This window comes from Elephas maximus, chromosome 23 (genome assembly GCF_024166365.1).
Source record: "Elephas maximus indicus isolate mEleMax1 chromosome 23, mEleMax1 primary haplotype, whole genome shotgun sequence".
In the NCBI taxonomy this organism is placed as follows: Eukaryota; Metazoa; Chordata; class Mammalia; order Proboscidea; family Elephantidae; genus Elephas; species Elephas maximus.
This window is the reverse complement of record NC_064841.1, coordinates 296,029-310,927: the sequence shown is the minus strand read 5'-3', so window position 1 is coordinate 310,927 and position 14,899 is coordinate 296,029. Positions and strand designations below refer to the sequence as shown.

At 38.0% G+C, this 14,899-nt stretch overlaps 1 protein-coding gene across 1 annotated transcript in view; it reads left to right on the top strand.

The window, feature by feature from the left end:
- The window catches only part of SMC4 (structural maintenance of chromosomes 4), a 36,130-nt gene that overhangs the window by 15,327 nt on the left and 5,904 nt on the right, over positions 1-14,899 (top strand). Inside the window, exons 10-18 of the mRNA XM_049867613.1 lie at positions 536-700; positions 4,030-4,263; positions 5,856-6,041; positions 7,506-7,667; positions 9,930-10,155; positions 10,241-10,320; positions 10,936-11,088; positions 12,756-12,882; positions 13,935-14,124. Of these exons, the coding sequence (XP_049723570.1) occupies positions 536-700; positions 4,030-4,263; positions 5,856-6,041; positions 7,506-7,667; positions 9,930-10,155; positions 10,241-10,320; positions 10,936-11,088; positions 12,756-12,882; positions 13,935-14,124 (1,523 nt within the window). The remainder of the gene's footprint in view (positions 1-535; positions 701-4,029; positions 4,264-5,855; positions 6,042-7,505; positions 7,668-9,929; positions 10,156-10,240; positions 10,321-10,935; positions 11,089-12,755; positions 12,883-13,934; positions 14,125-14,899) is intronic.

Below are 14,899 nucleotides of genomic sequence, written 5' to 3'. Positions count from 1 at the left end.
GTATAAAAGTAGATAGGTGATAAATGAGTATTACCAGAAGGTATTAATGGAATAAAATACTGGTCCTACCTGATGACTCTGAGAGGGTAAAATCTTGAAAGATCTTAGGATCTGAGGGAGATTTGTGGCTATGAAAGCAATTCATGGTAAGTTGTAATGTATCACGAAGGACTAGTTTAGGAAATTCCATGTATTTAGGTCTGTGACCATTAAGTCAGGTGTATCTATAGCTAAAGAAGCCTGAAATTGGGAGGGTAAGAAAAAAGACCTACAGCCCTGCCAGGGAGAACTCTGTTTCATTAGGAATCAAGAGTTCGTACAATTAGCTTTGCCGTTAGATTGAGAGCACGTAGGAATTCCAGTGAATGGTTAGGAAAGCACTTGTTAAAGCCAGTTGGATCAAATTTAATTACAGTGACAACACCCAGCACCTAGAGGATCCTGAGAGACGCTTTCAGATAAGTCAGATAGTAATTGTATTGGGTATCCCAAAGGTATATGCTTCTATAACTTTTAATTTGTTTTATAATCTTAGGTTGAAGAATATAAAAGTATACCTGCCAAGAGTGAGAGTATAATAACTGAGGCAACATCTAGAAACAATGTCCTTGAGAAAGAAAAAGAGAAAGAAGAAAAAAAATTAAGGGAAGTTATGGATAGCCTTAAACGGGAAACACAAGGGCTTCAGAAAGAAAAAGAGGTAAGGCTCATTATCGGTGTTTATTTTAGTAGGTACATTGCTTTTTAGCTGGGGAATGTTTTTGCAGTGATACTAAAAAAGAAGAAAAAACTTGAACTTTTAACATCTAGCATTCCCAGAAATGATCAGCCTAGACTCTTTCCCTTACTGATTTTTCAGCTTTCCCAATTTAAAAAGAAGTAACCGAATAATTTATAGTGTTAGCAGAAAATGTGACATCTAGTCCTGTGATTGCCAGATACTTTGATCGGCACATATACCGATCTTCATTAAGGCTGCTCAACATTAACAAATTTTCTTCTCATTTTCTCCTCAGTTATTTTCTTGGTAATTGATGTGTTACTCCTTCATAAAACTGGGGGTACACTAAGCCCAGATAGACGTCTCTTCTTTTTTTCTGTATAAAAGAGAGATTTAAATAGGTAATGGTGATTGAATTGGTTATCTAAAAGATTGAAGAATTTGATAGATTGTTTTAGAATGTGAGTGTATTCTACTGTCAGACAACAGACCTTCATTAGGATGCCCGTGTGAGAAAGTGGCAGTGGGTAACGGGTTTTAACATTGGCTCATCTGCTGTGTATTACGTACTCCTCTGTGCCAGCACCCTTTGTACTGACAGAGCAAGTTGTCAAATCTAAGTGTCCTCATTCCTCAGTGCAGTGTAATGGCCGACGTCCCGGCTGCTCAGGGGCGTCTTCACTGTGAGCAGCCACCACCCGTTGGTCAGTTGGTTGTACTGTGGCCCTTTACGTGATGCTGTAGGTTATGCCACCAGTGTTTCAAATACCAGCAGTTTCACCAATGGTAGACAGGTCTCAGTGGAACTTTCAGGCCAAGACAAACTAGGAAGAAAGGCCTGGCAATCTCCTGAAAAGTAGCCGATGAAAACCCTAAGAATCACAACAGAATGTTTTCTGATAACAGTGCTGGAAAATGAGCCTCGGGGTTGGAATACAGCCAGAATACAAAACACCAGCAGCAACACTGAAAATAGTCAATTAGTGTTCCTTATAATTTCTGCAACACTCATCAAATAGTGTCTAGTGGGGAGCGGTACCTTGCCTTGAATATAAAATTCATAATGATTTTCAATACAAATATACTTGAAACTTTTTGCTGAACAGTGTTTATACCTTAACATTTCAGGTAAGGTAATGTGGAAAGAGCACAGAATCGAGAGTTTAGACCCAGGATTTTGTTCTTTCAATCTTTTTTTTTTTTTTTTAATTGTGGTGAAAATATATGCAACGGAACAGTCACTGATTCTCCAGTTTCTAACTGTAACTCAGTAACACTGACGACATCTTTCGTGTGGTGCAACCATTATTGCTATCCTTTTTCCAGATGATTTCACCAACAATGGAAATTCAGTGCTCCCTAAGCAAAAACCCTCCCTTTCCCCCTCCCTGGTACCCACAGATATTCTTTGGTTTCTATATATTTGCTTATCTCGTATAAATGACATCATGTGGTATTTGTGCTTTTGTGACTGACCCCTTTTGCTCAGCCTTACGTTTTCAGGGTTCATCCATGTTGTGGTACATGCCTCAGAACTTTGTTTCTCTTTGTGGCTCAGTAATTTTCTAACGTATGTATGTATATACCATATTTCAGCTGTGCCACCTTTTGGCTGTTGTAAAAAGCGCCGCAGTGAACGTTGATGTACGTTTGCGTTCCTGTTTCCACTTGTGGGTATATTCCTAGGACTGGAATGACCGGTCATGTGGTAGTACTATGTTTGACTTTTTAAAAAGCCACCACACTTACCCACAGTGCCTGCACTATTTACATTCCTACCAGTAATGAATGAGAAGTTCTGGTTTCTTCACAACTTGGCCAACAGCTATTGTTTTCCCTTTTTTTTTTTTTTTAATCATTGCTATTCTGATGGGGGCGAGGTGGTATCTCATTGTGGTTATTTGTATCTCCCTTGGGAGCCCTGGTGCTGCAGTGGTTAAGAGCCACTCCTCAGAAACCCAGTGGGGCAGTTGTGCCATGTCCTGTAGGGTCACCATGAGTCGGAATCAACTCAATAGCAACAGGTTTTTTTTTTTAATGGCTAATTATGATGAGCATCTTCTCATATGCTTATTGGCCATTCAGATATCCTCTTTGGTGAAATGTCTACTCAAGTCGTCTGCTCTTCTTTTTTGATTGGTTTTGTATTTATTGTTAAGTTATAGAAGTTTTTTAATATATTTTGGCGATCAGTCACCCTTATCAGATATATGGAAACCCTGGTGGCATGGTTAAGAGCTATGGCTGCTAACCAAAAGGTCAGCAGTTTGAATCCACCAGGCACTCCTTGGAAACCCTACGAGGCAGTTCTGCTCTGTCCTATAGGGTGGCTATGAGTCAGAATCGACTAGACGGCAACGGGTTTGGTTTGGATCAGATACATGGTTCCTGAAGATTTCTTCACAACCTCTTAAGTTGCCCTTCACTTAGTTGATAACATCCTTAGATGAACAAAAGTATTTAATTTTTATTAGCTCCCATTTATTTTGTCTTTTGCTTCTCATGTTTTTATTGCCGTATTTGATAACCCATCATTAAAAACTAGACGCTGCAGCCACCCCTATGTAGTTTATCCTAAGAATTTTATGGTTTTAGTTTTCACATTTAGGTCCTTGATCCATTTTTGAATTGGTTTTTGTGTATGATTTGAGGCATGGATTCTGATTCAAACTTGCACATGTGGAAATCCAGTTTTCCCACCACTGTTAACAGTTCCTTTTTGTTGTTTGTTTTAATCTCTAAAATGAGCATACTCATATCTACCTCACAGAGCTATAGCAAAATCAATTGGAAAAAGAGTGTTAAACTATAAAAGTGTTATAGAGTTCCAATTTTAACTTTAGTTTTAAAAAACCAAACCCCTTGCCGTCATCATTTCTGACTGATAGCAACCCTATAGGACAGGGTAGAACTGCCCCACTGGATTTTCAAAGCAGTAATGTTTATGGAAGCAGACTGCCACATCTTTCTCCCGTGGAGTGACTGGTGGATTCAAACCACTGACTTCTTTGAGCCAAGGCTTAACCACTGCATCACCAGGGCTCCTTAACTTTATTTAGTGTAACTGTTTTAAATTTAAAGATACATATATGTATGCCGTTTATAATACTTAAATCTGTGAGATTATTTACAGTGCACATTGACAACGAGGCAAAAATTATTAGTCCATTCCACTTGTAAGAGTTATTTATATTATACTTGTATAATCTCCTTTGTTAAGTTGAATTGAAAATATACACTTTCCATTCCAGTTTAGGTTTAAAAATACATGTGTTTCGAATTTAATTGAATCTATCATATTTTAACAGAGTCGAGAGAAAGAACTTATGGGTTTCAGTAAATCAGTAAACGAAGCACGTTCAAAGATGGACGTAGCCCAGTCAGAACTCGACATCTACCTCAGTCGGCATAACACTGCAGCATCTCAGCTGAGGAAGGCCCAGGAAGCTCTAACAGCAGCTTCTGAGACTCTCAAAGAAAGGAAAGCTGCAATTGGAGATATAGAAGCAAAACTCCCTCATACTGAACGAGAGTTAAAAGAGGTAAATAATACATTTCTGAGGGTCATCTGAACATTGTTAATCCACCTTAGTTTATGTATATACTACACACGTTTGGTTTTTTTCATTCAGTGTAATCTTTCCAAAAGAACGGGGTTAACATTACAGCATTACTTCTGATATGAATTGAGACTATCAGAAAACTAATTATATTCTCCCCAGAAGCATCAAACAGAAAATAACACCACCACCCCCACCCCTCCCATGGAAATAATTTAAATGAAAGGAAGTTTGTGTGTCTCTAAATCTAAGAGTAGGCAACTTATGCAAGGGTAAATGAAAAAATATATATATAAACAAATACGTAAACAGCTATGTTATTTTTTTTCTGTTTTCAAATTTATGAATATCATTTCTTCCCTACTGGAATTCCAATGTTATAAATTAATCAAGGTGTATCTAGCTTTTTTTATCTAGCTTAGCTCATCATCTTGCTTCCCCCTTCTTGAGTGAATTAGCTGTCTAAGGAATTTCATAAACTTTAACATAATCTCCAAACCCTCTTTTAGGAATGATGAAATGGCAAAAGAAAATGCTCTTTGAAAAGAAGTTGTACTAAGAATAAAAGTTTTTTTCATTTTGGTGAATGCACACTAGTCATAAGGAATTTCTTGTAGAATTTAAATGTAAACTTAAGCTAACATCCAGTGAATACTCTACCTTCCTTGGTGATTCAGTTTATTTTTGGGTGCCTTATATATGTAACTTGAACTTTTACTTTATGCCAGTGATGGGTAATGGTAGTTATGATTTAAAGCCATGACAAGACGCTACCCACCCTATTGCTGTTGAGTCAATTCCAACTCATAGCCACCCTGGAAGACAGAGCAGAACTGCCCCACAGGGTTTCCAAGGGGCAGCTGGTGGATTCACACTGCTGACCTTTTGGTTAGAAGCCAGTTTTCTTAACCTCTGTGCCACCAGAGCTCCCAAGACAATGCCAGCTGGAAAAATAGTTACTGCTAAGTTGGAACTTGAAAAAATGAGTTTGGGTTTGTGTGAGTTTGTTCCCCTCATGTTGGCAACCTGACGCTTTTGTCCAACAGTAGGACTGACTATAAAAGCATCTTCCTCCCCTTTTTACTTATTTCCAGAACTGCGGGTGGTTTTTTTTTTTTTTTTTTTCCTTTGATTCACAAGAAATCAAGCACATCATAACTATGGTCCTGACCAGTCTGTCACACCTGGGTGCCATGCTGGCTCTGTTTTGGATTAAGGCAGAATTTAAGAATTAGAACATACTTTTGCATAATTATAAGGTGCCAGATTGGGGTTTCCACAGTCCTAGGTCTAGTTTTTCTATCAAAATGGACTGCCACTGTAATCATAATTGTATTTGTAATTATTTATTATATTACTGTTGACCCAAATTGTGTCATCTTAAAAATAAGAGACCCATCCACATCTTTGAAAACCAAACCAGCAGTTTGCAGTATGGCTGCTGAGTTCCAAATCAAGTGTTTGTGTTGGTCTCTTTGTTATTACTGAGGTTTTGAGTGCAATTCCGTGCTATAATTAGCCATGTTTAAGATCTAATGCTTCTGGGATTCATTTTCTTTACTTTTCACTTTTAGAAAGAAAAAGAACTTCAGAAACTTACACAAGAAGAAATAAACTTAAAAAGTTTGGTTCATGATCTTTTCCAAAAAGTTGAAGAAGCAAAGAGCTCCTTAGCAACAAATCGAAGTCGGGGGAAAGTCCTTGATGCAATAATTCAAGAAAAAAAATCAGGCAGGATTCCAGGAATATACGGACGATTGGTAAAATTTATTTGGGAATAATTTGACATTTTTCTTAAGAAAGACATTGTGAGTTATTTCCTTACCTTGACATAAAGAATTGTATATTGAGTGTCACAGTACCCAAAATAACGTTCCTTTCCATTTTTCTTAAGGAACACTGATTTTAAAACATTTTGGTCTTACAGCTGCTCAGGCATGATGAAATTCTTTGTGGTATTGATTCTCTTGTGCTAAAAATAAATCTTTCTTAGTTTGGGGTGATTACATTTTATACATACGGTGCTGAAATAACTAGTAGTGATAAATAAATTTAATTAACAAGACTCCTTTATCCTTTAAAAAAAAATAGGTATTTGATAAATTATATGCTGGGTTTTGTACCATTATACAGAAGGTATGACCAGGATTTAAGGAAATCAACAAAGAGTAATATAGACCCTCTGGGCTAGTGATTAGTGAGCCCTGGTGGCGCAGTGGTTAAAGTGTTCACCTGCTAACCCAAGGGCCGGCAGTTCTAACCTCCCAGCTGCTCTACAGAAGAAAGTTGTGGCAGTCTGCTCCTATTGAGGTGACAGCCTTGGAAACCCTATGGGGCAGTTCTACTGTGTCCTGTAGGGTTGCTGTGAGTTGGAATTGACTTGATGGTATACGACAACAGGCTAGCAATTGTGGGACCACTGACCACTTCTAAGCCTAAAGTGGGAAGGAAGCTGTAGCTACAGCTAGAGAGGGGCCAGGAGGAATCCAGGAAAATAAATATTTTGACCCCATACATCTCCAGGCCTCTCTAGCTAGTACCTCACATTGGCTGAAGCTTGAGAGCCGGGGGGAGTCCTTTGGTACACACCCTAAGAGCTTCCTGGAGAGGGCAGCAGAGGAAAGAGGAGATCTAGAAGGGCAAGTGAAAAATTCCCAAACAGTTGCTTCCAGGTCTACACATCAAGTGACTTCCACCTGATTTTCTTAAAGATACACAATTTGATCCTATTCATTTGCTGTCAAAGAGGAGAGCCAGTTGGGGAATGCTGATAGAAAAGCAGGCAAATGTGTCTCCTCAGGACTTGTGTAATCTTAGGTAGCTTTCAATAAGTCACAGTTTTCTTACTGTCTAGGTTTTGCCTTCTGGTCCTTTTAGGTTCTAAATCTTGGCAGTACAAGTTTTCATTTTTTCACAAAATGAAAAGAGTTCGTTTTGTGCTCTCATTAAGAATTTAAACTCTTTGCATATCCATAAACTTTTTCCAAAGGTAGATTAAAAGCCATTGGTAATGATTGCTTCTGCAGGAAGGGAAGTCTGGAGAGAAAGAGACTTGAATTTTTCATTGTATGTCCTTTTTGTATTTTTTAAAAACCATGTGTATAATTTCTCAAAAAATAACTTGAAAAATCCATGTGAATAGTACTGGAACAATCCAGTACTTTTTGCCTCATTCCTTGCTAATTGCATTTTCATTTTTTTTTTTTCCTTCTCTGAACTGTTAGGGGGACTTAGGAGCCATTGATGAAAAATATGATGTTGCTATTTCATCCTGTTGTCATGCGTTAGACTACATTGTTGTCGATACTATTGATACAGCCCAGGAATGCGTCAACTTCCTTAAGAGACAAAATATTGGAGTTGCTACTTTTATAGGTTTAGATAAGGTGAGTATTCACTATAAGCTGCCTGCAATTTAACTTTTAAATGGCAATGTTTCCTCTTGAATCCTAGCTATTTCTTGAGTTATTGGTTGAACACCTGATAGATTTTGAAAATTATCTCAGAGGTTACGTAGTTGTAAAAAAAAAAAAAATCATGCAGTGCTTTGTCTAAAGGAATCTATATTCCAGTGTTACTGATATTTTGCAGTTCTGACTTCCATCATCAATAACTTTTTTAGAACAGCTTTATTGAGATGTAATTCACTCACCATAAAATTTACCATTTGAAAGTGTACAATTTAGTGCCTTTTAGTATATTCACTAGGTGGTTTACACTATCTAATTCCAGAATATTTCCACCACCAAAGAAACCACATAGCCAAGAGCAGTCATTCCCCACACCACTCGTCCAGCCCCAGGCAACAACCACTCATCCATCTGCTTTCTGTCTATTCATTTGCCTCTTGTGGACAATCCATGTAAATGGAGCCCTAAGGTGACCTTCTGTGTGTGGCTTCTTTCACTTAGTGTGTTTTCAGAGGTCATCCATCATGTATTCATCCCTCTTTACGGGTGGATAATACTCTGTCGTATGCATACACCACGTTCAGTTGTTGGACATTTGGGTTTTTTCCAGGCTTTGGCTGATTCGGCAATAATGTTGTTCTGAACATGCATGTAGAAGTTCTTGTGTGAACATATGTATTATTTCCCCTGGGTATATACCTAAAAAAGAGTTGGAATTGTAGGTCATATGGTGATTCTGTGTTCAACTTTTTGAGGAACTGCCAAACTTTTTCACAGCGGCTGTACCATTTTACATTCCCACCAGCAGTGTATGAGGGTTCAGATTGCCCTACATTCTAACCAACACTTGTTATTTTCCATTTTCGTTGTGTTTTGTTTTATACTGGCCATCCTAATGGATGTGAAGAAGTATCTCATTGTGGTTTTGATTTGCGTTTCCTCATGACTAATGATGTCGAGCATCTTTTTTGTGTGCTTATTAGCCATTTATTTCTCTTCTTTACAGAAAAGTTATGCAAAAGTCCTTTGCCTCTTTGTTCATTGAGTTAATAGTCTTTATTGTTGAATATGTTCTGGATACAAGTCCCTTTTCAGATATATGGTTTGCACATATGGTCTTATTGTGTTGTCTTTTCGTTTTCTTGGTGGTGCCCTTAGAAACACTCGTTAATTTTGACGAAGTCCAATTTATCTTATTTGTGCTTGCGGTGTAATATCTAAGAAACCACTACCTAATACAAAGTCATGAAGATTTATGCTCCTAAGAGTTTTATAGTTTTGGCTCTTACATTTAGGTATGTGATCAATTTTGAGCTAATTTTTGTATGTGGTGTAATGTAGCACGGTCCAACTTCATTCTTTTGCATGTGGTATTCAGTTGTCACAGCACTATTTGTTCATAAGACTATTTCCCCATTGAATTGTCTGGTATGACACCCTTAATGGAAACCAGTTCATCGTAAATGTATGGGTTTATTCCTGGACCCTGATTATATTCCATTGATCTATACGTGTGACTTTATGACGGTGCCATCCCAGCTTGTTTTCGGTAGCTTTGTAATAAACTTTGAAGTTAGGAGAGGTGAATCCTCTTAATTTTATTCTTATCTTTCAGTATTGTTTTGGCTATTCTGGGTCCCCAAATTTCTATCTAAATTTTAAGATCAGCTTGTTAATTTCTGCAAAAAAGGCAACTGGGATTTCAGTAGGGATTGTATTGAATCTGTAGATCAGTTTGGGGAATAGTGCCAATTTAAAATTATTAAGTTGTCCAACCATGAATATGGGACGTCTTCGTTTAGGTCTTTAATTTCTTGCAACAATATTCTGTAGCTTTCAATGTACAACTCTTACGCTTCTGTTGTTAAGTTTATTCCTAAGTATGTTCTTTTTGATGCTCTTGTAAATGGAATTGTCTTAATTTCATTTTTATATTAATTGTAGAGAAATACAGTTGATTTTTGTATAGTAACCTTAGGCCCTGCAACCTTACTGAACTTGTTTATTAGTTTTAGTAGATTTTTGCGGATTCTTTATGATTTTCTGTATACAGGATCTTGTCATCTGCAAACAGCAACAGTTTTACAGTAACTTTAAAAATAAAAATACAGTAACAAAATAATATTCAATTATGTAGACTCTGAGAACCTTCTATGCTTGTCTTACCTTTTATACATGTTTATTACTTATGTAAATACCTAGAAGAAATGGTATGTTTTTTATACTTTTTTTTTTTAGATGGCAGTATGGGAAAAAAAAATGACCAAAATTCAAACTCCTGAAAATACTCCTCGATTATTTGATTTAGTAAAGGTGAAAGATGAGAAAATTCGCCAAGCTTTTTACTTTGCTTTACGAGATACCTTAGTAGCTAACAGCTTGGATCAAGCCACCAGAGTAGCATATCAGAAGGACAGAAGATGGAGAGTGGTGACTCTGCAGGGACAGATCATAGAGCAGTCAGGTAATGACGGCGGGTCTCCTGGCTGAGTGCGTTCAGTGCTGTGAAGGACGATAACTCAGGCTCACGTCTCTCCCTGCTTCTCCAGGTACGATGACTGGCGGTGGAAGCAAAGTAATGAAAGGAAGGATGGGCTCGTCAGTTATGGTTGAAATCTCTGAAGAAGAGGTCAGCACATAGAAAGCTGCAGGCAAACTTTTATTTATTTTTTTTTTAAGAAGAAGAACATCTTTATTGAGCTCTTGACACAAAATTCACCCGTTTTAAGTATACTGCAACTTAAATTTTAAATTAACAGATTGAAATATAAACTACTGATGTATATATAAGCTGTGGGTTTTTTAATGTAAAAAATACTTAAAATTTTAAAAACATGTAAATTACTATATGTGCATTATATTTTTTTCAATTATTACATTTCATACAGATTTTTCGTAATTACTTAACCATTCAGTTACTGTTTGGCATTTGTCTGTTGGTTTCTCACCTGATCCTTGGTGCGTTGCATAATGCATTTTTATTTCACAGTAATCCTTTAAGATGTGAATATAGCAAAGACTTCTGATGACATGTTTCCAAATTTTATTTCTAAAGATTTTATTCCTGTACTTGTTTTATATTCCCACCAGGAGTGTATGAGCATGTCAGAATGTTCAGGAAAAATGGCTACGTTCCATTTTTATCCTTATGTATACTTTGCATTTTCTTCATTCATGAATTGACTTTACTCTTAATCTGAAATGACTCTTAGAAAACTTATTTCACTGGTACTTTTCTTTGTAGGTAAATAAAATGGAATCACAGTTGCAAAGAGACTCTCAAAAAGCAGTGCAAATCCAGGAACGGAAAGTACAACTTGAAGAAGCAGTAGTTAAATTACGGCATAGTGAGCGAGAAATGAGGAATACACTAGAAAAGTTTACTGCAAGCATCCAGGTATCTTTTCATCAACATTAGCTGAACCTGTTGGAATGCACCAACAATTTTGGCATAACCGTTTTGCTATTAAATTTTTTTAATACTAGGGAGGCAGAGGGTGGGTCTGTAAGTGGAAGCTGTGTCTCTTGATGATTGTATTTCCCAGAGTACTAATGGGTAATGCCGTCACAGTGTTGGCCCAGCCGTAGCTAACCCTGTTTGCTGTCTGTACTCCATACAAACATGTCTTCCCTTAGCAGCTAACCTCACCTAACCAGTTACAGTTGAGTCGATGCCAACTCATGACAACCCATGCGTACGCAGTAGAACTGCACTCCCTAGGGTTTTCAAGGTTTGACCTTTCGGAAGTAGGTCACCAGGCCTTTGTTCCAAGGTAGTCGAGTGAGTACTTACCGTGTGTACTATCCAGGGACTTTGTTAGCAGCTATATGACCCCTTGTTTTCATTCTCTTTTCAAACTGGAATTTTTTCTTGATTATGAAAAAACATTGCACGCCCACTGTTTAAAAAAAAAAAAAATCCCCCCCCCCCCCCGCCCGCTGAAAGTACCCAAAGATAGTCACATTTCCATTCTGATTGTTCGATCCATTAATCCAGCTTCCCGGCCCCGCCCCATCCCCCACCTTCTCATCCATGGTTTAGGGTAAATGTTGACCATTTGGTCTTATAGGGGGTTTTTTGGTTTTTTTTAAAGGAACACAGTACTCACGGGTGAGATTGTTTATGAACCAATCTGTTGTTCAACTGAAAGGTAGCTTCAATTCAAAGGTTAAAGCTATCTCAGGGCAGTAGTTGCTACCAGTCCAGTAAGTCTGGCCTCTGTTTTTATAAGAATTAGAGTTTTGTTCTATAATTTTCTCCCACTCTGTCCGAGACCATCTGTCATGTCCCTGCTTGGAGCAGTCGGTAATGGTAGGTGTACACCGTCTAGTTCTAGTCTCGGTAGACGAGGCTCTACTTCGTGTGGCTGTAGTGCTGTGGGTGAGCCTCTCTGAGCCCGTGGTTTCCTTCTTACCTCTTCTGCTCCAGGAGAGTAGAGACCAAAAGTTGCGTTTTAGATGGCCGCTCACAAGCTTTTAAGACCCCAGGTACTACTTAGCAATCTAGGATGTAGAACATAAACTTCATAGACTGTGTTGTGTTATATATATTAAAAATACAAAGTACATGGGGCTTTTTAATGAGATCATACTATACTTCACTTAATGAGAATTTCTAAGCCTACGAAAATTTAGTTTTCAGTTACTGCAGAGCACTATTTGACAGATGTTTTTCTATATTATCATGTACATGGCTGTTAAACTATCTCTGTGGGTGTACCGTAACACACTCTAATTGAATTATTTCCTCAGGATAGATTTCTAAAATTACAGTTGTCACACATTGTGTGTGCAGTATTTAAGGCATGTGTTGCATAATGCAAAGTTGTCCTCCCAAAAGATGGTTCTAATTCATGTACTAGCAGCACGTGCTGGTGATTGTTCTTCTGAGTCTTTAAATACTAGGTACTCTTCACTATGTTTTAAGTTTGCTTCTCTGATGAGTTAAAAAATGGTATTTGAGCTTGTGTTTGTAGTGAGCTTGCCTGTCCTTTCATGTAATAATTGGCTACTTTCCTTCTTTCTATCAGTGGTTCATGTTTTATCTTTAAAACCTTTCTGTAGCACTTATCCGAGCAAGAAGAATATTTGAATGTGCAGGTTAAGGAGCTTGAAGCTAATGTACTGGCTACAGCCCCCGACCAAAAAAAGCAGAAACTGCTGGAAGAAAATGTCAGTGCTTTCAAAACAGGTATGTTTAAAGATAAAGACTTTCTTTGAGATTGTCAAAAACAAGTTTTAAACTTTGAAATGCTTAAGATGGCAGGTTGTAAAATAGTAATACCAGCAAAATATACTGTGTGTGAATGACTACAGTGGCTGTTGGGCATTTTTTATTATTTCATTCTCACAACAGAGCTATAAAGTATTGTTTAAGATCCTAACTTGACAGACAAGGAAACAGGCACAGAGTGGATTATGTATTTGCCTAAGGACACACAGCACGGTACATGATGGTACCGGAATTCAGGGCCGGCACGTTTCATTTCCTGTTTTATATCAATTGGCCCTAACCTTCACAAGAACCCTTCAGTGTAGTAGGTACTTCAAAGATTAACAAAATGGAGGATTAGCAGAAACTTATGTGCACATGAAGACAAATGATACCTGTTGGAAAACTTTGAAAATACATATTTTTCCTTCCAGAACTTGTTTCTTTGCACGCACATATACACAGTAGCCTAGAGAATTCATAGGCTAATAGAGTTTTATTTTATAGCTGATCGTGTACTTGAGTAGCCTGCTTTCTTTGTGCATTGGCTTCAGTCAAACATAGATGGGCATCTTACTGTAGGGGGAGGAAGGAATGGATCGTGGCCACATACCCTTCCAGGCATGTAACATCTTAGTGACCCCAGCCAAACATAGCCCTCATTACACCCTCAAGAAGGAACCCTGTTCCATTTTGGTTCATGAACCAAAAAAGCAAATACTGATTGTCTATCCCAAAGAACTAATTAGAGTAGAAAACCCATTGTCATCGAGTCAGTTCTGACTCATGGTGACCCTATAGGACAGAGTAGAACTACCCCATAGGGTCTGCAAGGACTTGCTGGTGGATTTGAACTACTGACCTCTTGGTTAGCAGCCTGAGCTCTAAAGAGACTTTTTCCCCAAATGGCTAGAATTTCTTGTTTTTACATGCACCAGGTTGTCGTGTTACCTAAAGAAATTTACATCTAACAAGGGATGCTTGTTTTTAGCATAGAAACATGAATTAAGTTCTTTATTTTTTAATTTCAGAATACAACAGTGTGGCTGAGAAAGCTGGTAAAGTAGAAGCTGAGGTTAAAAGATTGCACAATATCATTGTAGAAATCAATAACCATAAACTCAAGTCCCAGCAAGACAAACTTGATCAAATAAATAAGCAATTAGATGAATGTGCCTCTGCTGTTACTAAAGCCCAAGTAGCAATCAAGACTGCAGACAGGTAGAGTATGCATGATACCCCAACTTTCCTTCACCTTCCTCACCTCCACATGGCAATAAAAAACAAACAAACAGACCCATTGCCATCTGACTCACAGCGACCCTACAGGACAGAGTAGAACTGCCCCATAGGGTTTCCAAGGAGCATCTGGTAGATTTGAACCGCTGACCTTTTGATTAGCAGCCAAGCTTTTAACCACTATATCACCAGGGCTCCCCACGTTAGAATAGGGATTAATAGTTAAATGTAATGTGTCATTAAATATTCACCTTGCTGCTACTTATTAAGCCCGTCTGACAGATTATTCCCTAATAGTAATTAATATATAACCCAGTGAACCCAGTGCTGTCGAGTCGATTCTGACTCATAGCGACCCTATAGGACAAAGTAGAACTGCCCATTAGAGTTTCCAAGGGGCGCCTGGCGGATTTGAACTGCCAACCTTTTGGTTAGCATCCGTAGCACTTAACCACCACGCCACCAGGGTTTCCATTTAATAATATATATAGAAAAAACATTTATCACATGACCGATTTTTTTTTTTTTTTCAACTTGTAAACGGGCATGAGTTGGAAAGTAGCAGTTAACGTCGTTAGGTGCTGTCAAGTCAGCTCCAACTCATAGCAACCCTCTTCGTACGACAGAATGAAGCACTGCCCAGTCCTGTGCTGTCTTCACAGTCATTGCGTTTGAGCCCATTTTTGCTGCCACTGTTTCGTTCCATCTCATTGAGGATCTTCCTCTTTCACACTGAACCTCTACTTTACCAAGTGTA